Here is a 17,500-nt window from a genome sequence, read left to right as displayed (position 1 = left end):
CTTTAACCGGATTCAGCTAAAATTCAAACAAGCTAAGTCGTTAATCGTTCCGTTCTTATTTGCGCATGCGCTCCACCTGAGTGTGTAGCTGATACATCACGCATGCGCAGTATCCGTGTTCCGCTGTAACGGACAGGTAAACACTGTTAAAAAATAAATAAATAAGTAAATAAATAAAAACATGACCGATAACGGAAATATCAATAATGGTTAGAATTTGAGACACAACAGCCTAAAAAACGACGGAACGAGTCTTAGGCTGAGAAGAATGTATTTGTCTTTTTTGTGCCTGTGAAAAAAATAACATATATGATTTGTTAAAGAATTGTTTTTATTTTAAACGAACCAACACCTTAAATTCAAGCGTCCAAATTCAGGCAAGAATTAAAATCCGCAAGTTTTATTATTTTGATGGTTTCATTTTTATTTGATCAATTCTCATTGTAACTGCTATATCCATCCATTTTCCATCCCACTTATCCTACACGGGGTTGTGGTGGAGCCTGGAGTTTATCCCAGGGAACTTGGGGCACAAGGCTGGGGACACCCTGGACAGGGTGCCAACCCATTGCAGCCCATTCACACACTACAGACAATTTTAAAATGCCAATCAACCTATAACACATGCCTTTGGAAAGGGGGAGGAAACTCCCGAAGCACAGGGAGAACATGAAGGCTGATTACACATGAACAGAAACACTATCTTGCTCTCATACATGTTGTTTATTGAACACATGAACAAAATTTTAAACCCCTTATTAACAAAGAATATGCCACAGTGTATAAAATCCCATGGTAAGCATAATCTGGTAAACTGTCATGAAATCAAAGTGAACCAGCCTGAGCTCATGTTTATTCATCCATTCTTCAGTAACCATGTTATCTTGGTCAGGGTCGCAGTGAATATGGAGGCTATCCTGGGAACACTGGACATGAGGCAGTATACATCCCAGACGGAATTCCAGCACTTTGCAGGGCACCGTGCACACACACATTCACACACACATTCACACCAAGGGCCAATAGAGTAGCAAATCCACCTACCAGCATGTTTTTGGGAGGAAACCAGAGAACCCGGTGAAAACACAGACATGCATAGAAACTCTGCAGAGATAATTGAGGATTGAACTGAGAACCCAACAGTACTAATGATTGTAATAATAATAATTGACTACTTTACTATTGTAATTTTATTGTCAAATGTCAGACTGATGCATGTCTGTAAGACTCAGTATTCAGTTCTGATAAAATATATTTACGTGATTGAACACATAATTACAGTTATAACCACTGGAGGATCTTCAAACATTTTGGCCTCCAAGGACTACTACTAGCAGGGACAAAGCAACAGGTGGCCATTTATTTCTTGTATAAATTTGCCACACAAAGCTGGAATTCCACCAATAGCCACATGCAACATTTGAATTATAGCCTTTTAAATTTCATGCAAATCATTTATGATAAATAAAGAGATAAATGCTGGCTACAGTATGTTCCTTAAAACAAATATATGGCTCCAATTCTCCACTCTCGCAAATTCAGTTCCTCCCTGTGTATAGTTCCTATTCAACACTGTTCAGTGCACAAGTATGAAAGAATTTAGAAACTGAATATCTGAACGTCCACCCCAGCTATTTGTTTTCTGGGTCTCTTTTGCAAGATCACTGCAATCCTAGAGCAACGACACAAGATCCTCCCTGCATTTCACAACTGATATTTCTTTACTAACTTTCATGAATACATGTTATGATTTGAAATTACACAAGTCTTATAAGATAAGATAAGATAAGATAAGATAAGATAAGATAAGATAATACTTTATTAATCCCCAGATGGAGAAATGAGGGGTTTTTTTTTTTTTTTTTTTTTTTTTTAAGATGAATGTTAATAAGGTTATTATAGGTCAAATAACCATCAATATTTAGACAGTTTTCTTTATGATTTATAATTATTTCTAATTATATCATTGTTGTGTACAAATGTGAACAACATATGGAAGATGCATGTAAAACAATATTATTTAGAGCTGAAATGATGTGTAATTTACTTTCATTTGAAAAAAAAAAAGTATTAGCTTTGAGGATGCCATGAATCACTCACTGGGACTGGCAGGCACAGAGACTATGCCTTCTTCATGGAAAATGACAGACACAGAGGCCACACCTCCTTCATTGAGAATGACAGACACAGAGGCCACACCTCCTTCATTGAGAATGACAGACACAGAGGCCATGCCTTGCTTCAATGAGATTGATAGACACAGAGGCCATGCCTCCTTCACTGGCATTGACAGGGACAGAGGCCACACCTCCTTCTCACACATAGACCTCTCCTCTTCATTGGGACTGGCAGACAGAGAGAAAATGCCGTGCCTGCTCCATTGAAATTGACAGACATAGAGGCCACACTTTATTCACTGGGACTGATAGACAGAGGCCACACCTCCTTCAGTGGGACTGACGGGCACAGGGGCCATGCCTGCTTCACTGGAACTTTGAAAATTGACACTCATGTACAGACAGACAAGTTACAGTTAGAAAGAAACAGTATGAAATTGGTAACATCATGCTGCATGCCTCAGGCATTCACATTAAATATGTACATTTATACAGCTTCAGCCGTTGTGTTTTTACTTTAAAAAAAAAAAAAAAAAAAACTTCTCAGATCGCAACGCCTTATGGGTGGTTTCTACTCCTGAAGTCTACACTTCAGGCGTCCAAGGGGTTATCTAATGCAGTCGTTCTCAAAGTGGTATATGGGGACCCCCAGGGGCCCATTAAGCATAGCCGTGTAGTGATTTATTTTTACTCAGAGACAGTGGTGGATACCACGACCTACCAATATTAAAGTTAATATATTTATTATTGAATTATTGAAGGTATTAGCCCAATTGTCTCATCACTTGATTTGAACTGGTAAACATCAATAACCAAAAATAAATGCGTAATTGTAGGCCTATAAATGTTGCCAGTTATGTCAATCTTAGACCTAATGTGTTCTGCCAGTGAAAAGGAATCAAATTGATTTATTCAGCAATAAAAACTCTATAGACAATTACATAAATAGACAAATAGACAACATACTGTTATACACATTTAAGTAGACCAGAAAAATACACAAAATATTGTTGTGCACATTTATAGAATGTTCATGAAATAACTCTGTACTGAGGCGGTCAGGGGGAGTTTATTTTACAGTTAAAGGGGTCCCTGACTGCAAACAGTTTGAGAACCCCTGATCTAATGAGCATCCCTGGAGCTTAAGTGCTGGAAAGTCTCTGAAGATTTCACCCGCAATTGTTCAAAAAGAAATCAGTTAGTTCGTTTTAAAAATCAGTATTACAGCAGAGCTTCTGTGATTTAAGCTGTTGACAATTCAGTCAGTTTCATCCATCCATCCATCCATCCAACTTGTATTTGCACAAGAGACTGTCATTATGCATATATTCAGTATGTATGGGTGCTGATAATGGTAATAAATCACATAAAGCGGTGTATGTCCTGGAAAAGCCTTAATGAGTAGTACTGAACAGAACAAGCTCACACTGCTGATTCGCTCAAGACAGGCTCAAAGTGTAATCTGAAACAGTCTTTGAAATAATGCTCAACACAATGCAGCGCTTTATCAGTGTACATATGTGAAGCTGTCAATATACAGCATATAAATGTGTAGAAATGGTTTGAGGTCTGCAGTGCAGTTAATCATTCTGAAATGAATAAACCTTAGAAAGAAGCCTAAGCTTATGCACAGGTGAATATGACTGTAAGTGATTTTAAATGATACAAACAAATGATGTAAATACTGAGCAGTACAGATCCAAAACTGAAGATACTGTACCAGAAAAACATAGACAACAAGGCAGATAGGACAAAAAGACCAGCAAATATCATTCTAATTCATCTCTGGTGACCAAGAAGTGAACCTGCTGATGGACATGAGCTGAAGTTCCTCCACATTGGCTGCAGGTAGATGGCGCTCATAGACCAAACATGGAACAGCACTTGCTGCTGTGTCTACCTAATGCCAGGATGGTTTAATAGCACCATAGATGGCGCACATGGTTTAAACCAGTCTGTCTGTCCTGTCTATAATTGTCAGTTATGGAACAGAGAATGAGGTATTAAACCAATGGCAGGCAGCTTTAAAAGGTCATGTGGTCTTGTAAAAACAAAGGGAATACACTAGGATTATTAAGACTTTGGGTGTATCATATAGATTCTGCAGATAGATTAAATTAATGTGTTTAAACTCTTAAAAATAGTGCATTAGATAATAATAATAATAATAATAATAATAATAATTGCTATTTTGTTATTATTATTATTATTATTATTATTATTATTATTATTATTATTAGATTAGTACTATTTGCTTGAAACGTTGGACTGTACATCTCTGACAATGTTTTAGATAGAAATTGACCACTATTCTTATTTATAATAGCAAGTGAGAGCTGTACATTTATCTATTTCCTAGAAATAGTGTGGAACTTATTATACACATACTGTATAATATACACATATGATCTATCAGGGTAGAATACTGATATTAAATGATATCAGAATGAATATTTACAATGCAGAAGGCTATTACAAAATATGCACAAAATGTATACATGCAGTCTTGCTAATATCCATAGAGATTTGTTTGTGTTACACAGTCTATGATATCTCCCAAATCTGCCTATAAAGTGAAAAAATATATAGTCAAGAAGTGTTCATGTGCAGCATTGCTGCACTGTAATACAACCCTGTTATGTTATGTTAATGCTATACGTTGTTATATATTATATTATGATCATTTTCATCATGTTATGTTATATTACAATCTTTTTAAACATCTAGCCAGGAACAACAAATAAAAATGAGCCTCTTAGAGATAACTGTCTCATTTATTGGTGATTAAAGGGCACTTCTGACAAATATGCTGGTAAATTACAGTTAAACAAAAGACACCCTTGGCTCAGCTGATCAGCTCATAACAATCCCATTAAGAGGTTAAATGTGTGTTAGAGCAGGAAAAACTAAAATGTGCAGTGCAGTGGGAGCAAAAATGTGCTCTAGTCTGTAATCCTCTGACTCCTCCCCATCTGCAGTGATGGAGTCAAATCCTTCCCACTTTCCTTCTTCCAAGCCGGCTGACCTTTCAGGGATCCATTCATCAGAGAATATCCAAAGCTACAGCACAACCTGCACAGCCTGCACAGACTGCACAACAGCAGTATTTTTTCTTCTTCTAATTAAACAGGTTGTGTATTACGTCACAGAAGCTCTTCACACTTTGGAGGGATTAGTAGACTATTCAGTTAATTTATTCTTTAATTTATATATTTTATACAAAGCTTTTTGGACTGTGAATTAAGAAGAGATCACATTAGGACCCTTTACCGGTTATTTGTGCATTTTTGGATAGCCGGCATGATGATGCTTTCATTAAGGCTGTTACTTTTGGCTTGGAGTGGTACACTTTGCTTCGTACCGTTGGCGTGGACTGGTGTGATGGAAAGCTTGTCCCAACAAAACCAAGTTTTTTCAGAAGAATTTGAAGATGCACAGTTGGAGGAAGAAGTAGACAATCAGGAGAACGTTTTAACCCAGGTAAAGCTGCTGAAGGCCAGGTGATAGAGATTACTGTGGCAGCAGTGTATCAAATAAGGTAAAGGTTTAAAAGTTTGGAAAGATTTCTCCAAGGTATTGAGGTATGCACAAGCAAAGCTAAAAAAAATCTGGATTTTCAAACAAACAAACAAACAAACAACAAAAAAAACAGTTTGGGTGTACACCATTTTGTTTCCTTTGAGTGCAGAAATTGCTGTCTTTAAATGAGAAAATTGCCTATTGTCTGGTCTGCCTTACCCATGGAGACACTTTGCATACTTTGGTGTTTTATGGCACAAACCAGAGGTCAAGCTCTTTATGATGTTAAAGTAGATCTGTTAGAAAAATGCACCACACCACAAAATATTGTACTACAAAGTCCTGCAAAAGCAAATTCAGTTAATGCCTGCAAAATACTGGATATGTTTACTCAATCTGCAACAGTTTGATCAAACTATATTGCTTTATTGCTTTTTCAACAGTAATAATTTCATGCTCTATCACTGCTCAAGCAATGTGTCATTAAACTGATCTGTTAGGGCAGGAAACACAGCAGTTCCAGTTTTCTCCTTTAATCTATGTACTGTTAAGGCACTACTTTAAGAAACTAGTCAAAGAAATGTGTGTGTCTTCCACAAAGTTTCCATGTTTCTCTGTCCAAATCCACCACATTTTGGTTGAGGTGCTACAAAAATAAAAACTACCATGGATGCATAAAATGACAGATTCATGCATATCATTTCAACTTTCAGTACATTACTCAGTGTGAAGGCAACATAAAGAGAATATTAAGGTTCACACCAGTTCACAGTGACTCATATCTATTCTGGACTTCTTAATCTAACACTGTTGGCTTAACCCTTCAGCTCCTAGGTGACTATGACAAAGTGAAGACTCTCTCAGAGGGCCCGGATTGCCGCTGTAAATGTGTGGTCAGGCCTTTGAGCAGGAGCGCCTGCAGGCGTATTGAAGAAGGGACTGGAAAGCTTGAGGATTTCTACACAGTGGAGACAGTGACCTCAGGACCCAATTGTAAGAAGTGTGCATGCATCGCCCCTCCATCTGCCCTCAATCCCTGCGAAGGAGACTTCAGGTTTAAGAAGCTCCAAGAGGCTGGGAAAGATGATGTCAAGGTAAATAGGAGGAACAAAATGTATTTTTGACCTTCTCAAGTTTTCAGGGCTGCTTGTGTGGTCTTTTTTGCATTGCACTCATTGCAGCTGCTTCTTTGAAAATTAAATATACACGTTCCACTCAAAACAAATGGCGCTAAGGCATTCAGGCTATAGTTTTGCACTGGATAGTGTAACGGATAAGTAATGAAAGACGTTTTCATAAATACACGCCCATATTCTTATTTTAAAAGAAAGAGTTTAGTGGAATAGCAGAGATCATCTGTATTTATAACGAGGATCAAAGAGAAGCTGTGTTATTACTTTATCTGTAAAACCTGGTACAAGTGCACCTTCAAAATGTGGAGGGCGGAGCCTGGGATTGGAATATATGAATCTGTACTAAGGAATATACAGTAGTGATTCCAGTCACCATGTCATAGTGTTCAGCTATACAGCTATACAAGTTTTGTTAGTGTTTAAAGATAAACATGTAAGTCACACTGTGTTCTAAACCGTGATCACACATAAGTACTGTTTTTGAGTGAGACTGACTCCCATTACTACTAAAGGAAGCAAACTTCAGACACCAAACATACATATCTTGTCTGATCTGATACATTTGGGTTTACGGGGAAATTGTGCAAACTGATTTTCTCTTAAACCATTACTTTAAAGCCAGCTGGTTGTTTCTACATCATGGGGTTTCTTTTGACCAGAGAATGTTCCTTTAACAGCTTTCCACCATCATGGACTTGCTCGAGGGGGCTTTGTATGGGATGGATCTGCTAAAATTGCACTCAGTCACCACTAAACTCCTGGCACGTGTGGAAAACATAGAAAAGGTAAATGTTCTCCAATCTTCTCCATTGTGAGATCTTTTACCAGAGATTAGTAACACTTTATTTTAATTGACTGATTAGTTGGAGTAGCTTGCATGAAAATAAGGGTAGGACAGAAATATAGAAATAAAAATAGCAGGTGAAATAACTCAAATAGACTTTCAAATATACTGTACAGGTGTACTGAGTACAATGAACAGTATGCATAAGGCTATAAGTGCAGATTTACAGATAAACTAGACTATAAATATATGTGCAAAATATACACATCCAACTGAATGGATGGTTGAACAGAATCAGTTTAGAACAACGTAAACGGAATAATATACGTAGCTAAAAATGAAATTTGCACACATATGTCAAAAATATTGAATATATTAGACATATTAGGTGTCTGATGGTTTTTACATACAGTACATGGCTTCACAGTTGCTAAATGAGCAATAAAACATGACTGTCTGAGCTGCTGTTACAGAAAATTTAAACCAAACCAAATCTGAATTCAACAGTCCTGTGGTATAACAAGAGATTGTGAGTTACTGAACATACTGTACATCTTGGTTGAATGACTACATTTGGAGTAAGATAGAACAATGTGTGGAACAGACTGCAACCCATTTTAGGTTTTGAAGAAGAATGCATGTTAAGAATTACCCCTCGACTCCTCTCTATTGGCATCAGATAAAGGGCATTCGAGTTCAATATGTTTTCACCCTGGACCACTGCTGAGCAAATCTTTTCCTTCCAGTCATTTTCCAGAAATGTGACAAAGGAGCAAGGGAGCGTGAAAGGAGAGAAAGAGCAAGGGAAGGACTCACGTGACCACCATCACCTGGAGAAGAAAAGACGTTTGAGCGAGCTGGAGCCCTCACTGCAGAATAAAGTCGCTGCAGCTTTCTCACACACAGAGGTGAGAGAGATTATGCTGAGATACACCAAAGCCAACACACACACACACACACACACACACACACACACACACATACACGCACAAGACCACATATACAGTATGCAGTTCCCACACTGAAATGTGTTAGAAAACAAATGCACATTAATGCACATTAAAGCTGTTCTCATAGCAACTCATAGTGGACCAACACTTTAGTAACACACTTTATGTTGTTGTTTTTTTCTCTTTAATTTGTCACACACCTGTAACTCTGATAGCCTTAAAAGCTATAGTTGTACTTAACCTCATGCATGGTGTAGATGCACTGCTGATTATACAGGAAGACTTGATTTAGGGCACTGAAAGCATTTTTTCACGCATGTGCAAATATTCATGGCAGGGTTTTTTTATTTATTTATTTATTTATTTATTGAACACAGTCTGCAATAACGTTAACACATTATTGTGCAATATGTAGTATTAAATCATTTTTATTCTTCCCTCCGGAACTAAATCAATCCTTAACTTATTTGCTAGCCTCCATGCCATCTTGCATCAGACAGTCTGTATCTGATGCATTCTACGCCGCTCCTTTCATGAGAGACTACCTGGCTTACACATGTGCGACTTTCCCAGGCTTGGTCGCCCCTTTCAGCCTACTCCAGATGGGCCTCCTCCTCATCTTTCTGTTTCACCACTGAGATCCCCCTCCCCAGCATGCACACATACACACACACGCACTCACTCACTCACTCTCTCTCACACAGGGGAGTGCTAATGGGGGCCAGCTGGCCTAGCTCAACATGAGCCCTTATCTTCAGAGGAATCTTCCTCAAGCGGCCGCCCATTTGCTCTAAAAGGCATTTTATAAGTATGTTTGTCTGGACAGTATTGCTGGTGTCATGTGGGCCGGTGATTTGGTTAATTAATGGCCCATAGACATACAATTTCTCTCATCCTGGGGGTTATAAGAGGAGAAATCTCTCGCTTCTTGCTAATAACGCATGGTCTTTTATGGCCAGCAAAGACATTTATGATGTCCAAAGTTTAGGGAAAACTTTATACCTGCCAGTTTTAATATCAGGTATACAATCATCATACAGTCACCTCAATTAAACATAGAAATCAAATTGGAACTATATACCATCATCTATATAACTTCCAATGTACATTTCCATCCTTAAACTTTGGGCCAAACCTTCTAATGAAGCTCCCACAATTGTGCAGAGCAAGACCAACTATGTGTTGAGGAAAAAAGTATTTCCAGCTTTGCAACATTCAAAATCAATGACACAGTGGGATTTTCAAACCTATTTTGGTCCAAAAATGACCAATACCATTTACCAAGACCCCTATTAGTGCAGATACGGAAATAAGACTGTACTTTCCAGGGCTCCTGAGTGGTGCAACAGAAAATTCTTCATCCAATCTTCAAAAAAAAAAAAAATCGCATATTTGACTCCAAAAAAAAAAAAATGTCCGCATGTCCAAAAGGTCAAAACTGACTGTCTTCTCGGGGTAGGAAGGATGGTATTAGTTTCCCGTCTGTCAATCATAGTGACACAAACCAACCGTGGACATTTTCCTGTGCGAGTGTGTTCAGTTGCCCTGTGACGTCGCATGAGCTGTAGCTTGAAAAGAGGTGTTAGCAGGCTTCACGTGTCTCAGAGGAAGCACTTGCTAGCCCTCACCCTCCCTGGATGGTAACTGTTGCGTGATACTAGTGAGTGAGAATTAGCAAATGAACAAATGCGTGATTAACCGGGGGGGTTGGGGTAGATTTTCCTGGCAATCACAGCCTTATAAGTTCTATCCCATTCCTCACAACCACATTTGGTGGTCTAATGTTCACTATTTATCTCCATCCAGAAATAGGCTACTTCACCAAAATATTAACTAAAACACACATTTAATTGTCTGTACAGAACAAACACCACATCAGACAATACTAAAGGGCCAATTTACACCTACAGCTTTCATGAACGGTCTCTCAATTCAAATTGTGCAGTTAATGAAAATGATGAATACATGACCATCATTTTCATGGTTTTAAATGATTGTAGATATTTGACTGATGGTATTTAAAATACCAAGCACTTAAATATGCACTAATATTTAAAAACAATCCTTGACTTGTGTGCTTTCTTGCTGTACTCACTTCTCTCTTTAGCTTGATGGTATTCTTAGACCCTATTGAACTAGCATGAGGATACATTTTTGATGGATATGTATGGATATGATGGACTATAGAGCCCGTCTATAAATAGTTCTGGATAAGGATGTGTGCAAATGCTGTAACGTAAAATAATATTAAAAAAAAAAAAAAAAAAAAAAAAAAAAAACCACATGCACACTGTGTCCCATGAGAGTGTGCACTTTTATGAGATTACCATCAAAATATGGACATAAAATATACTGACAGGGAAGACAGCAGGTATATTCGCTGTAAGATCTGCCAGCCAGCTGCTTATTTCTACCACGAAAAATTGTTCGAAAAGGGAAGGAGAGAAACTGTATTGATTGCATATTGCAGCAACACTCTCAACCACATCACTTAATAATGTATTCATTCAAACACAACCTACACAAGGTTCCACCTGAATGAATTGAATTCCACCTCCATTTGGATAGGTAAGACTGCCAAATGATGAATATAAATATCAATTAATGACCGACGCTTAGTAGTGCCTACTCCAGAACCTTCACACTAACTGTCCCTCAGTGGTGGAATGAACTTCCAACCTCCGGGACCACAGAATCTGTCACTATTTTCAAAAAACAGCTAAAGACCCACCTCTTCCGTGAAGCACTTTGCTTTTCTAGAACTCAATTTTAAAAAGTCTTGTATGGTAGCACTACTTGTATCGTTCTCCGCTTGAGATATAATTTTGCTCGTATTTCCTCATTTGTAAGTCGCTTTGGATAAAAGCGTCTGCTAAATGAATAAATGTAAATGTATAAATAAATAAAAAATGGATGGCATAATTAGTATTGGAGGACATTTCTCATATCTGATATTTACTCAGCTTTTCTGTGGAAAAATATCAACAAAAATCCCACAAGGCTCTGTACTCATTACACTCAGTTTAGGTTCAGTAACTGGTACAACACAAGTAAGTATCTTCAATAAAGGTCAGGACCATTTTCTTAAAGTGCAGTATTCCAACTTTAACAAGTGTATAGGGTGGTAAACTGTAGACGTCTCTGGAAGCGAAAGCAGATTGCAACTGTTATGAAGCCTGGGCTTGACAAAATGTAATTGCATTGCGCTATCAGGGCCATTTAAAACTCCATTTCCAAAAGGAAATGGAGTTTTAACCTACAGGCTGTGGCGGGTGATGCTAACCAGGGTAAGGTGTAGGTTCACAAAAGGGTCAGACTGATGGAGGAGTAACAAGCCCTGTACAGCTAAATAGCAAGCCCAGTCTAAGGGGAGGTTAGAACGGAGGGTCCCCCCGGGTCTGAGCCTCAGTCTTAACATTAGTGATCAAAACATCTTCATTAACTCCTCATGCAGAGCTGTGTCTTATCTATTCACAATATTCAAGTATGATAAAATTATCCAGAAACTGGAAGAGATTTTACCAACGGGATTTCAACAAAGAATGAGGACACATTGAAACAAGCGTTAACGTGTTTTGCTGGACGTCTAACCTCTGCTGCAGACAGTGGCGCTCCTGTGAGCGAACGCCTCCTCCGCATGTCCAGCTACAGGTTGACCAGCTGCTCCATTCACCCCACCACTGAGCCACTTCATCCGGGTGGAGCTCCTCCGTCCCCTCCCTACTGTCCTGGCCCAGGGATACAGAGAGAGAGGGAGAAACAGAGAAACAGGGAAGGAGAATAAGAGAGACAGGTAGCATTTTCACTCTTAAAACCTGGGACATTATCGGCCTACCTTTACTGGTAGTGTTTACTGGTAACGTGTTTTCTAATTACTCTGAACTCTGAGTCTGCAGAATGATTTGCTCATAAATGACCATACCACATTCTGCTGTTCTGCCGCCCTGCCACACTGCAAAAATTATTCAGGAATGGTTTGAGGAACATCACAAAGAGTTCAAGGTGTTGACTTGACCTCCAAATGCCCCAGCTCTTAATCCGGTCGAGCATCTGTGGGATGAGCTGGACAAAAGTATGATCCCACTTCGCAACTTACAGCACTTAAATGATCTGCTGCTAATGTCTTGGTGTCAGATACCACAGCACAACTTCAGAGGTCTTGTGGAGACCATGCCTCGACGGGTCAGAGCTTTTTTGGTGGCACAAGTGGGACCTACACAATATTAGGCAGGTGATATTAATGTTATGGCTGATGGGTGGCATTTTAAAATTCAAGTTTAAATCATAAGAGACAAGGTGGAAAAGAGTCACGCAAGCACTTGGCTTTCATCAAAAAATAAATAATAATAAATATTTTTTTGTAAAAAAAATAAATATATAAATAAGTTCAAAAGCCTTGAAATCATTCTTTAAAATAAGCATTTCCCAATAGACAATGTCATATTGGATAATCTTCCACAGACACATCAAAAATGGAAACTTCAGAAAATACTGAACACAGAAAGGCATCGATTAGATAATAAAAGAACATTATGTGCCTGTAACTATAAGGGTATCAGGTCTATTATATTATAATGATAAAACAATATTGTATTAATCTTTAGAAAATAACTGGACTTCAGGGGTTGGTCAACCTCCTCACTAAACGAATAACATCAGTGTCAGAGTTGTAGATATGCATTTGGCTTTTGTGGTATTTATGAATAGGACATTGGACATGAAGTGTGATTCCGTGTCTTGGTTTCATGCTGTAGCTCATGCTCAGTTAGAGGAGGATGGCTGAAATGTAAACTCAATCACAGGGTTTCAAAACAACACCTCTCCTTCAGAGCTCAGTAAAGCTGTGGGAGACAAACACCAGAGCCATGTAGAGGCAAACATACTCCTCTTGCACTTGTCCTGCGACACCCTGGGGTAAAACTCAACAATTACCAGCTGGCTTCTAGGAAATGGGGCTTAAAGAGGTGGCCTCAGGTGAGCTGTGTGGATTTAGACACTCTGACGCGTAGAGAGCCGAGTCCAGAGCAATGCAACAAACATGAAATGAGAACATACACAATGGGAAAGAGGTTTGGGTGAGACAGAGCACTGTGTGTGTACATGATGTTAGAGTTTCTTCTCCTTCATTGACTTGAGACTTTTCATCTCCTTACATTTTCTGTTTGTATATGAGCCTCCAAAAAGTTTTCCTGGGAATTTCACGGTTGATTGCTGCTTCAGTCTTCCTCGGATTTTAACTCTGGCGTCCATGGACACGCAACCCTTTCCTAATTAATTACCTTCAAATTTCCATATTGGTTTGATGCTCCAACAATCTGTAACCATTATATGTTTCCCCCCCTCTTTACACAGAACAAGAGGGACAAAATAAACAAGTCAAAGAGAAAGAGAGATAAATGGAGGGAGAAGCTGGGACCTTTGAGCTCAAATTGAAAACAGAACTGATAAAGGACAGATAAACAGAGAAGGGTGAAGCAGATGAATAATGAGCTGGACAGACCGAGAAAGAGCGACCGAAGAGCTCACTCCATTTCTCTTCAGAGGCCCTGAATGACTCCGACACATGAAAGGACTAACGGCTGCAGGCAAATTATACCGACTCCTGTCTGTCGTCTAGACGGAGAGATAATCACTCTTCCTAATGCCTGAACCTGCACTTTAGCGACACTCGGGCACGACGCTGAGCAAATCTCTCTTCAGTGATGGGAAAGGTCTGTTATAGTGCTGACTGAACAGCAGCTTTGTGCTTTTCCACATAGCAGCTCTGAATGTAAAGTGTGGGAGTGTGGTCCAGTTCTGCACACGACCAATAGGACAGCTATCTTGTACATGGAAAGATAAAGGATGAGGCAAAGAACATCCTCATGATAAACAAGAAACCGCTGAACAGCAAAAGCACAGCAATCTTATTATATTCAGGCATGTTTATGTGATTTTACCCTGAAAAATAGCATGGTATGCATCTGTATTAGTAAAAATGCATTATGTGGTTATTTTCATTCAGAAATGGGAAAAATGGGTCATTCGCAGTGAACACAAGAGGTTTGGATAGATTATGCTCGCACGTGTAGAGATGTTTGCGCCTGTCACAAACATGCTTTTTATTTTTAAAAATAGCACCATTATTTATGCTTATAATGACCAAAAATAAAGCAGTGCTCATTCAATGTTTGAGCAAAAGAAAATATGTTATGCACATTCAATACATTCAGAAGGATTAGAGATTAGGCGACAACTTAAGCTTCAACACCAGTGCTGTGTTTAGGGGAAAAGTGCCAAAGTAGGGAACTGTTTGCCCTTGAGCAAGGCCTTTAAGCCTCCATTGGATACATTTATTTCTCTCGCTTCATTCTGTTACTCTCCCTCCATCTTTCTCTCCCTTTGTGTCTGTCTGCCTCCCTACTGTTTCTCAGTGTCTGTTTCTCTCTCTCACAAATATTGCATTTACAAGGATGATAAGCAAAGAACTCACATGTAGTGTTACAAAGTACAAGGACATATCTGCCTCAGTCTATGAATCATACATAACAGTAGAAGAAGAAGAAGAAAGAAAGAAATAAATAAAAAATAAAGACACCTCTCATACCATCACAACCCCCCTCATCCCCCCTCAGCCTCAGGACCTTAATGCATGTCCAAACAAGAATTTGCATGCCCATATGTTTTGTGTCTCAATAGCCTTTGGATGTTTATATCCTGAATAGGCGGAAAGACCTTAGAAAGGTCCTCTCTGCAGATATATGTGTGTGTGTGTGTGTGTGTGTAGCAGGCTTTTAAAGCAGGGGCTCCCCAAAAAAGGTAACAGGACTTGTAGTATAATCTTAAAAAGATACACTGCATTTTTCAACCCAACTTAAAGGCTTCACCAGTACGGAATTAAATTTGTGCCAAAATTATTGAACGTAACTTTTCAGGAAACGAACAAAAATATACAATGAGAAAGAAGAAAAGCACTCTCAGACTGAAAACAATGAACTCAGTGGCAAAAGTGGAATATGGTCATCAAATAAACAGCATTTTCACTAATGGTTTATAAATCAAGGCACTTTACATTTATAAAAAAAAAAAACCCAAATCATGCATAGACACAAATAATAAAAAATAAGCATAAACTTTTTTGTTCATCCAATACTTTTGGCACAAATTTTATTCCATATATCAGTTCAGTCCTGATGCCGTCATAAATCCAATCACTACAAGAATGGCCCTGAAATACTTTAAAAGTTTCTACTGAAATATTTTTGATACTCTTAGCAACTCTGGTGCTTATTTGTTGGCTGGTGTATTTTCGTTATTCTCATAAATTAATGGTAAAATGCAGCTCAAATGTTACATGGACATTTCTAGTGCAGTTACAATGCCATTTAATAGAAGAAGAAAAAAAAAATAAATCATTGATCACAAACATAAAGTGATAATGATCAAGTTTATCTGTTAGATCCTGAAAACAAAAAAGTTTAAATGTCATATTAATGAGAACCCCAACAAATGAGTAAGAGAGAGTTTGACTCCAAGTTCTAGAATACGGTGCTGTGGAAAAGTATTTGCCCCCATTCTGATTTCTTCTGTTTTGGTGTATCTTGTGAAATTATTTCAGAAATTAAAACAAAATCCAAGATAAAACAAAGGCAACCTGACTAAACACAAAATACAGTTTTTAAATGATAATGTGATTTATTGAAGCAAAAAAAGTTCTCCAATACCAACTGGGACTGTGTGAAAATGTATTTGCCCCCGTAGTTATTAATTCCCCAAATCTATGAAACTGCATTCATAATGGGGTTCAGCTGGACTAGACGCAACCAGATCTAATTAGTGCAAACCCTGTTCAATCAAATCAACACTTAAATACAACTTTTTCAATGGCATGAAGTTGGTTCAAACGTTTTACCCAGTAACACACTATGCCAAAGTTGAAAGAAATTCCAGAAATGATGAGAAGGTGATTGAAATAGTGAGAGCCATTATCTCCAATGAAAATTCAGCACAGTAGTGAATCTTCCCAGAAGTGTCCGACCTTCCAAAATTCCTCCAAGAGCACAGTAACTACTCATCTGGGAAGTCACAAAAGAGCCAAGGACAACATCAAAGGACCTACAGGTCTGTCTTACATCAATAAAGGTCACTGTTCATGACTCCACTATCAGAAAGACACCAGACAAAAATGGCATCCATGGAAGAGTGGCGAGGTGAAAACCACTGCTCACTCAGAACATTAAGGCTCGTCTGAATTTCCAAAACACACGTTGATGATCCTCAAACCTTTTGGGAGAATGTTCTGTGGATTGATGAGTCGAAAGTGGAACAGTTAGGAAGACAGGGGTCCCGTTACATCTGGTGTAAACCAAACACAGAATTCCAAAAAGGAACATTATACCTACGGTCAAGCATGGTGGTAGCAGTGTGATGGTGTGGGGATGCTCTGCTGCTTCAGGGCCTGGTCAACTTACAATAATTTTAATTGTTATTAATTTTAATTATAATTGAGGGAAACATGAATTCTGCTCTCTACCAGAAAATCCTAAAGGAGAATGTCTGGTCTTCAGTCCGTAAGTTGAAACTCAAGCGCAACTGGATTATGCAGCAAGACAATTATTCAAAGCATAGGAGTTAGTCCACCTCTTAATGACTCAACAAAAGCAAAATTAAAGTTTTGGAATGGCCTAGTCAAAGTCCTAACTTGAACCAATTGAGATGGTGTGGCAGGACCTTAAACGCGTAGCTCACACATGAAAACACTCCAGTATGGCTGAACTAAATCAGTTCTGCAAAGAAGAGTGGGCCAAAATTCCACCACAGCACTGTGAAAGTCTGATCTCCAGTTATCTGAAGAGTTTGGTTGCAGTTATTGCTGCTAAAGGTGGCACAACCAGATTTTAACTTTAGGGGGGAATTCGTTTTTCACATGGGTGATAGGTATTGGATAACTTTTTTTGTTTCAATAAAAAAAAAATTATAAATAAAAACTATTGCATTTAGACTGCCTTTGTTTTATGT

The 17,500-nt window shown here is 38.5% G+C and overlaps 2 protein-coding genes across 4 annotated transcripts in view; one reads left to right on the top strand and one right to left on the bottom strand.

Moving 5' to 3' along the window:
- si:ch211-267e7.3 (ADAMTS-like protein 2) overlaps nt 1–17,500 on the bottom strand; it is a 57,577-nt gene that overhangs the window by 34,232 nt on the left and 5,845 nt on the right. Inside the window, exon 2 of one of the 3 annotated variants that reach the window (XM_053687374.1) lies at nt 12,095–12,226. In XM_053687374.1, coding sequence (XP_053543349.1) covers nt 12,095–12,142 — 48 coding nt within the window. In that variant the 5' untranslated portion in view covers nt 12,143–12,226. Of the gene's footprint in view, nt 1–12,094; nt 12,232–17,500 lie in introns of all 3 variants that reach the window. The other 2 variants (XM_053687373.1, XM_053687375.1) reach the window with 2 other exon arrangements.
- On the top strand, nt 5,140–8,593 carry LOC128635287 (olfactomedin-like protein 2B). The gene is made up of 4 exons (XM_053687378.1): nt 5,140–5,597; nt 6,464–6,730; nt 7,447–7,554; nt 8,300–8,593. Exons 1-4 carry the CDS (start codon nt 5,418–5,420, stop codon nt 8,576–8,578), a joined length of 834 nt encoding a protein of 277 aa, XP_053543353.1. The 5' UTR covers nt 5,140–5,417; the 3' UTR covers nt 8,579–8,593.

Source organism: Ictalurus punctatus, chromosome 17 (genome assembly GCF_001660625.3).
Source record: "Ictalurus punctatus breed USDA103 chromosome 17, Coco_2.0, whole genome shotgun sequence".
NCBI lineage: Eukaryota > Metazoa > Chordata > Actinopteri > Siluriformes > Ictaluridae > Ictalurus > Ictalurus punctatus.
The sequence above is the reverse complement of the archived record's forward strand: the minus strand, read 5'-3'. Positions and strand labels throughout refer to the sequence as shown.

What these genes read in the sequence shown, in the direction of transcription:
- LOC128635287 (XM_053687378.1), top strand. Translation starts at nt 5,418, where the DNA reads ATGATGATGCTTTCATTAAGGCTGTTACTTTTGGCTTGGAGTGGTACA. An exon ending in AGGAGAACGTTTTAACCCAG is followed by an intron (nt 5,598 to 6,463) that starts GTAAAGCTGCTG and finishes TTAACCCTTCAG; the next exon opens with CTCCTAGGTGACTATGACAA. An exon ending in CTGGGAAAGATGATGTCAAG is followed by an intron (nt 6,731 to 7,446) that starts GTAAATAGGAGG and finishes TTCCTTTAACAG; the next exon opens with CTTTCCACCATCATGGACTT.